Source organism: Scylla paramamosain, chromosome 21, assembly GCF_035594125.1.
Source record: "Scylla paramamosain isolate STU-SP2022 chromosome 21, ASM3559412v1, whole genome shotgun sequence".
In the NCBI taxonomy this organism is placed as follows: domain Eukaryota; kingdom Metazoa; phylum Arthropoda; class Malacostraca; order Decapoda; family Portunidae; genus Scylla; species Scylla paramamosain.
Genome location: NC_087171.1, coordinates 7,928,267 through 7,935,766, shown reverse-complemented (window position 1 = coordinate 7,935,766; position 7,500 = coordinate 7,928,267). Strand labels below are relative to the sequence as shown.

Below are 7,500 nucleotides of genomic sequence, written 5' to 3'. Positions count from 1 at the left end.
GCTTTTTGTTCTTTGTTGTCGACTCCTTGATGTTTTAAAAGTCATAGTAAGAAATCATAATAAACCATAAAGCGAGCATAGTAATGACGGCTTGAAGATTTCCAACACTACTAAGATTACCACTCGAAGAACCATGACTATTACCTACAGAACAGTCGCTAACATCACCGCAACACCTTTATCAACACCACGTCCACTCCGCCCACCAGCCACACTTAACAATAGAGGGACAGGTAACCAAGAGAATCAGGAGCTACTATACTCAAATGACGTTCTCTCGATTCTCTTCTTTTCTTCTAACAAAAATAAGCAAACCACTGATTTAATCTAAGATTCTTGTGCAGTACGTGTGTGTGTGTGTGTGTGTATGGGTGGGTGGGAGAGGTGACGTGCAGAGGGAGGGTGGTGAGATGAGCGACGTTTGGCGGGCAGTAGCATTGGTTTGTGTGCTTTGTGCGCCTAATGATGCCCGTCAGTCTCCCGCCACTCACTCGGCCTCGCCACAAAGGCAAAGAAGACAGAAGAAAACCCGCCGCTGCAGTAATTGACAGCCCGTGTGAGGAGCGGTGACGCACACAGCTTGGCGAGCCGCGCTGCGCTGGGCTGTGCAGACCTGTGCCGCCTCGCTGTGCATCTGATGACAGCTTATGCATTGACTGAAAGCCCACCAACTCATACGTTTTGCAGTGAAGTGAAGACTGCGATTACAAATGTGAATGATTTTTTAATGAATATTAGCGTATTTAAAAGTATTGTGTTTGCCCATACTCTGAGCACGTAAAAGTAATACAACTGTTTTGATACACTTTTTAGAGTATGGTTTTGAAAGATGACACTAACAAGAGAGAGGTAATCGTGTAGTTAAGATCTCTTAGAGCTCGTAATTTATATGGTGATTAAAATTTTCTATACAAATTATATAATTTTCAGTATCCTTTCCCATGACCTCTAATTTCAAAGTCCACAATGATGACTGATTTTATCCTCATGGGTGGTTTTTACTACTGGTGCTACATAATCCTTGAGAAACTATACCTTAATCATGAAAATATCCTTTAAGCATCAATTGCACTTTTCAAAGTTCCTTGTGATAATTAGTTGTGCTCCCATGAGTGCTTTAACCTCCTGGTGATACAGAATCCTTCCTAAACCATCACTTGATCAAGAAAACACCCTGTTGACTTCAATAATTACCACTAGAAGCTGTTAAGAGAAATCTAGGTCATGAATAACCGTTTCTGGAATGTGGTGACGAAGGCAAACACATGATGCAGTAATGCTTTATTGATTTTTTTATTCATTTTGGCTGTTACCTTCCTCAAAGAATTTCAAGAAAATCTAAAACGTAAGAGGAATAAAGTCTCATGAAGTTATGAAGTTAGCGGGACTGCAAAAAGCCATTTGACCTACAGGAGGCAAATCCTTTAAATTTGTCTAATATTACTCAAGCGTTTTGCATACGTTTTTTTTTTTTTGTAGCACAGAATCCTATTTCAACTGTCAAGAATGAACAATGTAAAAGCGACGTGTTTGAAGACACAACCTGGCGCTTTTCATTTTTGCTAGTTTTGTTTGTCACCTCGGGATAGGAAAAGTCAATATACGTATGGTTGTAAGCTTCACCATTTGTCCCTGTCACACAGACGGCGTTCTGTCATAGTCACTGACTGCGAGGGGATACACACACACACACACACACACACACACACACACACACACACACACACACACACACACACACACACACACACACACACACACACACACACACACACACACACACACACACACACACACACACACACACACACACACACACACACACACACACACACACACACACACACACACACACACAATGAAACTGTATACGTAGACAGGACAATACGAAACAATGTACATCCTAGATATTAAAACTACGCAAACACACACACACACACACACACACACACACACACACACACACACACACACACACACACACTCGTAACTAGACACAATAAGCACCTCTATCTAATATGAAAAGAAAGCGAACTGCACGGCATTCTACACCTTCTGCTGCCATAGCCAAGAGAAAGATTAAGGCAATGAGCAATAAGCATTGAAACAACTTGGGACTTGAATTAGCTATAAAAAAAAATAAAATAAAAAAAAGGAAACTCCCTCTTGTAAATGAATGTTTGGAAGGAGCATATTGATCTACAGCCATTAGTTACTCTGGGAAAGCCTGTGGAGACCGTGATGTCACAGTGTCCTCGCGTTCCGGGGTAGGGAATATTTATCACAGGCTCAGAGGGGAATGAGACAGAGATGAGCGCCGGGGCCACGTGCAGGTGTAGCGTGCGCCTCCACCTTTACCTTACTCTTATACTGAACGGCATCTTTTCTCGTGTTTTGTGGTCTTGATTAGATTCACTGAGGCGTTGAGAAAGAAATGGAAGAAAAATTACATTTTTCTATCTTTCTTTTATATTGAATATGTTTTTATTTTATTTTTTATTTTATTTATTTATTTTATTTATTTTTTTTCATAGTTTGCGTGAAAATGAGAAGAAAAATAGTCCTCACGTGTTGTGGCCTCAACTAGACTCACTGAAACGTAAGAAAAAATAAGAAGTAAAAATTTGCCTTTTATCTTACTCTTATTAACGGGCTTTATCCTCAACGTTGACAGGTCCCATTGGAACTTACAGGAAAGATAAGAATGAAAAAATAATCTCTTCAACGCAAAAGACACCGGCCAATTAACCTTCCCACTGTGAAACCAGCGATAAACTTCATGATATAACATAATAATCCGCTGCTAAACTCACCTTGGGACGCACGGCTAGACAAACAAAGAAATAAATACGTCTACATAACAGCCCCCCACATTCCTGGCTCAGGGAGTCTTAACAAGCCGGCCAGGACACGTCACTACCGGGAAATGATGAGGCTGTGAGGCTGCGAGACTGTCAGCTGTTAGTCTTGTGGTTGTTGTTCTGCACTCTCTTCCCTTTCACTGGTAAACTGACTGGTAGACTGACTTCTAAACTGACTGGTAAACTAACTCGTAAACTGACTGATATATTTACGGATAATCAAACTGGTAAACTCACTGATAGACTAACTCATAAACTGACTGATATATTGACTGGTAGACTGACTGATAAACTGACTGATGATCTAACTGATAGACTCACTGATAAACTGACTGATAAAATGACTAACTAGTAAAATGACTAACTAGTAAATTGACTGGTAAATTAGGACTCTGACTTTTAGTGTTTATTCCATCTTCGTGCAACTTTGGATTCAGAGAGAGAGAGAGAGAGAGAGAGAGAGAGAGAGAGAGAGAGAGAGAGAGAGAGAGGGAGGGAGGGAGGGAGAGAGAGAGAGAGAGAGAGAGAGAGAGAGAGAGAGAGAGAGAGAGAGAGAGAGAGAGAGAGAGAGAGAGAGAGAGAGAGAGAGAGAGAGAGAGAGAGAGAGAGAGAGAGAGAGAGAGACAATAAAGGCAACTATAAAATTCCATAGATTGACGCCATAATTTTTTAAACTCTCTGTTTCCTCTTTTTTTTATGTGTACGAAAAAGAGAAACGTATGGAGGATTTTTTTTTCTATAGTTTCCTTTTATGTTTTCCATTTTTCGGTTCTTGTAGGCGTAATCTTGTCTTCTTTTCATGAAGTTAATTGAAAGTTACAGATCTGTTCAAGAGGGGAGGGATGCGAGGATAGGAGGGAGGGAGAAAGGAATGGAATAACGAAGAAAAGAAAGAAGGAAGGATGGACTTAGATAAACGAAACTGTTAGCGTAAGAAAGAGAGAAAAGAAAAACAGGAAGGAAGAAAGGAAAGAAAGAAGGAGGAAAAGAGAGAAGGAAGGAAGGAAGGACGAAAAGAATGAGGAGAAGGAAAAAAAGAGGGAAGGAAGAAAAGAACAAACGAACTGAGACACGTAGGCAGGATGAAAAGAATGAAAAGAAAAATCAATAGATAACGCAGATATTTAAGGTAGGTAACAACAAATAATATCGCACAGAACCATGAAAACCTTCCCTTACTTATTTGCTATAACGTCGATCATGAAAGCAAGAGGTTAGTCGTGAATGGCAGGCTGCTTTGTAACTGTTGCCTTGGCGTGGGTGCTAGGTAGTGTGGTGGTGGTGATAGTGGTGGTGGTATTGATGATGGTGGTGGTTGTGGTGGTGGTGATGCATTTCATCGGTGTCTCTCTCAGGCCCCAACTCATGGCGCACCGGAGAGGCGATGAACGAAGTACTAACAGAGGTGGACCTTAGGTTCCGAGAGAAGGAATGTGAGTATGTCGCTCGAGTGATTCTCCATCTCTTCGTCCTTCTCCTTCTCCTCCTGTTCCTCTTCCTCCTCCTCCTCTTCCCAGTAACTTCTTGATGTTCCGTGTCGAGGGCTGAGTGACCGGGCACTGTTTTGAGTTTGGTTCGCTTTGTTTTAGTTTTGTTGTGTTAGCAGTGAAGTTATTCTCCTCCTCCACCTCCTGTTCCTCCTTTTCTTCCTCCTCCTTCTCTTTTTCTTTCCCCTCTTCTCCGTGCGTGTCGAGGATGCAATGACCCGCCACTGATTCTTATTTTTCCTTTTTGGTTTTGCTTCGTTTTTGGTTTAGTTTTCTTAGCTGTGTTTCTGTAATAACGAAGTTCCTGCTCCTTCTGCTCCTCTTCCTGCTCCCTCAAGTGTTAAGTCACCTCACTTCACTAGAAACAAGGGCGTGTTAACCCTTTTGAATATATGAATAGAAGAATAAGTTTACAGCTTCATTACTAAGAATTCCTATTGGCTCTCCTACAGATAGCCACTCCAAGGATTCTCCACCTGGAATGAAAACGGCATCCTCCTACGACCATTCCTTCACCTCCTACGACTCTGGCTCAGCGGCTTTGCCCTCCTCGCGCTCCGTGGTGGGGGTGGCTGTGGCGTGTGTGGCGGCCCTCTGGAGGCTATGATGGCTCTCCGGTTGCTCCCAACACCCCTCTAGTAGTTTTACTTGTCCCTGTTTCCCTTCCCTTCTGTGCGTCCCGTGTGCATTCATGTCTAGAGAAAAGTAACTCTCTGTTGCCTCCTGTTGCCAGTGACTTGGAGACGCGTGTTGTGTGGTTTCCTTAGGTCATTTTTATCCGACAATCACTGTGTATTGTACATGATGACGAGTGGCCTGCCTTATGATGGCATAGACAAGTTTTAAGCTTGTTCTTTTTCTCCTTCGATTATCTGCAGTTTCTTGTGGTTAGGTAAGAAGATTATGCTTGTATATACACACACACACCACTGACTTACTTCTGCTAGAATGCATTTATACAAGGAGACGAATCGTTTGAAACACATTCCTCACTGCAGTGGGTTTCTTAGTCAGCTGTATAGATGCACTGTCACCTGTAACGTAGCCCTCGACACCCGACCGCCGCTTCTAGGCTCAGACAACGACCACACACACACACACACACACACACACACATGTACACACACATCCTCTCATTTTTGACCTCAACATGACTGTTCCTCAGATTGTTAAACGTTTCGGCGTCTTATCTCGACTACATTTTAACACGTTCTAGTATATGTGCGTTTCAAGGGTGTTTTCATGGTTCTGGTTATAGTTTAACAAATATTCTTCACTTTTTCGAAAAAAACAGTCATGAAAACTCGTATGATCATCCCTACAGCCTTTGAAAAATAATCTTTATCGGAGACTGAAGCATTTAAGAATACGGGGCCCGTGTATTCTTGAACGTCTCGAAGTCTCGTATGACACGCTTTAGTGGAAGTTACTGACGGTTTTCAAAAGCGTTTTCATGGTTTTAGTGATGTTTCTACACTATCACAAGAAAAAGCACCCATGAGAACTAGACTAATCATCGGTGACTTTTGAAACACCCATATGAGAAACCAAAACGTTTAAGAATACTGGGCTGACTCCTGTGTTTCTATCAGCTGTGCACAGTATCATAGAGCGTGGCGATACTGCTGCTGCTAATGTTGTGTTGAGCCTCTGACTCAGTGTAAATCATGTAGTGTACCTTGAAAACTTGTGAGGAAGCGACACTCAAGACCATTTATCTCAGCTTGTTGTAATCCCCGCAGCGAGGCGCCACACAGGTCTGTCTGTCCCCCTCACCACTCATCACCTCTCTACCACCCCCACCATCACCACCTCCACCACATACTTCTTTTCACGTAAAGTTACCCCGAGCAGTGGTGTCAAGACTTGTAGTGGATTTCATGTTTATAAACAGAGTAATATAAACTACAGCAAATGGTTTCATGAGAATACCTCAGCAAAGACCAAGATGTGGGCATAGTTGTATGAAGCTTTGTTCTTTTTCTTTTTTTTTTTTTTTTTTTGTCTTTTCGTCTGAATCATTTTGTAGGATACAACATCACTACTTTGGGTAACGGTTCACTTCACTGTAACACCACTGAATCTATTTTCATAACATTTAGAACCCTAGGCACTCGTGTAAACATTTTCTCGTTCCACTCACACACACACACAACGCAGACAACTCACTCCTACACACGCCTCTGCCTCCCTTTCCCCTAGTCATTATTGTTCTTCTTCTCCCTCCTCCGCAGTCGAAGTCCTCTGTCACTGTTTGTCGTGTGTGTGCCAAATGGTTTGTCCTTATTCTTTATAACCGTAATTTAAGGCTTGATTTGTCTGCTATACACTGTAGCGGTCGCGAATGCATTGCGTAAAAGGACGAGAAATGTTAACCCCTTTGTAAGTGAAGGATATATTGTAGCACTAAGTTATTGTCTTTTCAATAAGCGAATGTTGCTTCCATGTCACGGATGGTGGTGTGCAGTCCTGTGTTGATGGCTCTTTACTGGACGCTAACACTTACGTCACAGCCTCGAAGGACTTGACCAGTGCTAGTGACGGCGGACTGTTGTTACGTCACGCCGTCACGCCGACACGCCCCCGGCAAATCCTTTTACCCTCACGTCGCGGAGGAACGGAGGCACGATTAGAACCAGTGGGATACATCTGTGAGCCGCCGGGGACACGATGGCCCAAGATGCCTCCTTCTAATGCTGAAGGCGACGGTCCACCCCATGCCGCTGTCCGTCAGCTGGAATCAATGCGTCATGAGGAGTATTACTTTGAGGGAACAAACATGACGCGACGCTGCTCTTGTTCTTACTGCTACCAGATTTGTGAGATTGTGTAATGTTATGTACTGTTGTAAGACGTCTACAGTCTCACGCGTGGAAATACAGATTTTTTTATGCACTGTTAAGCGAGATTTCCTCACGATAACAATGACTTTTACCGCCAAGAAGCAACGGAGTACAGAAAAGCTTACCTAACGCAGGATACTTGTGCCAAAACACCAACAACCAACCACAGTATACCAACTTTATCCCACACGAGAGACTTTCCTTTATGGACAGACTCACCAGCAGCTGTGTTAGTAGCGCCCTAATGTATAGCCACTAAAAAAGGGATAAACTATAATAATTCCGCTATTCTAATAATTTTTTTTTAAT

At 42.6% G+C, this 7,500-nt stretch overlaps 1 protein-coding gene and 1 long non-coding RNA gene across 11 annotated transcripts in view; one reads left to right on the top strand and one right to left on the bottom strand.

Annotated features, from left to right (window-relative positions):
* LOC135110946 (lachesin-like) overlaps nt 1-7,500 on the top strand; it is a 155,719-nt gene that overhangs the window by 117,482 nt on the left and 30,737 nt on the right. For 6 of the 8 annotated variants that reach the window (XM_064023662.1, XM_064023658.1, XM_064023661.1 and 3 more), the window contains 2 exons: nt 4,217-4,294; nt 4,801-7,500. The exon at nt 4,801-7,500 is cut by the window's right edge and continues 383 nt beyond it. The exons of 1 other annotated variant lie outside the window; for it this stretch is intronic. In XM_064023662.1, coding sequence (XP_063879732.1) covers nt 4,217-4,294; nt 4,801-4,955 — 233 coding nt within the window. In that variant the 3' untranslated portion in view covers nt 4,956-7,500. The remainder of the gene's footprint in view (nt 1-4,216; nt 4,295-4,800) is intronic. One more of the 8 variants, XM_064023665.1, reaches the window with a different exon arrangement.
* The window catches only part of LOC135110948 (uncharacterized), a 52,538-nt gene that overhangs the window by 14,440 nt on the left and 30,598 nt on the right, over nt 1-7,500 (bottom strand). The gene's annotated exons all lie outside the window — the stretch shown is intronic.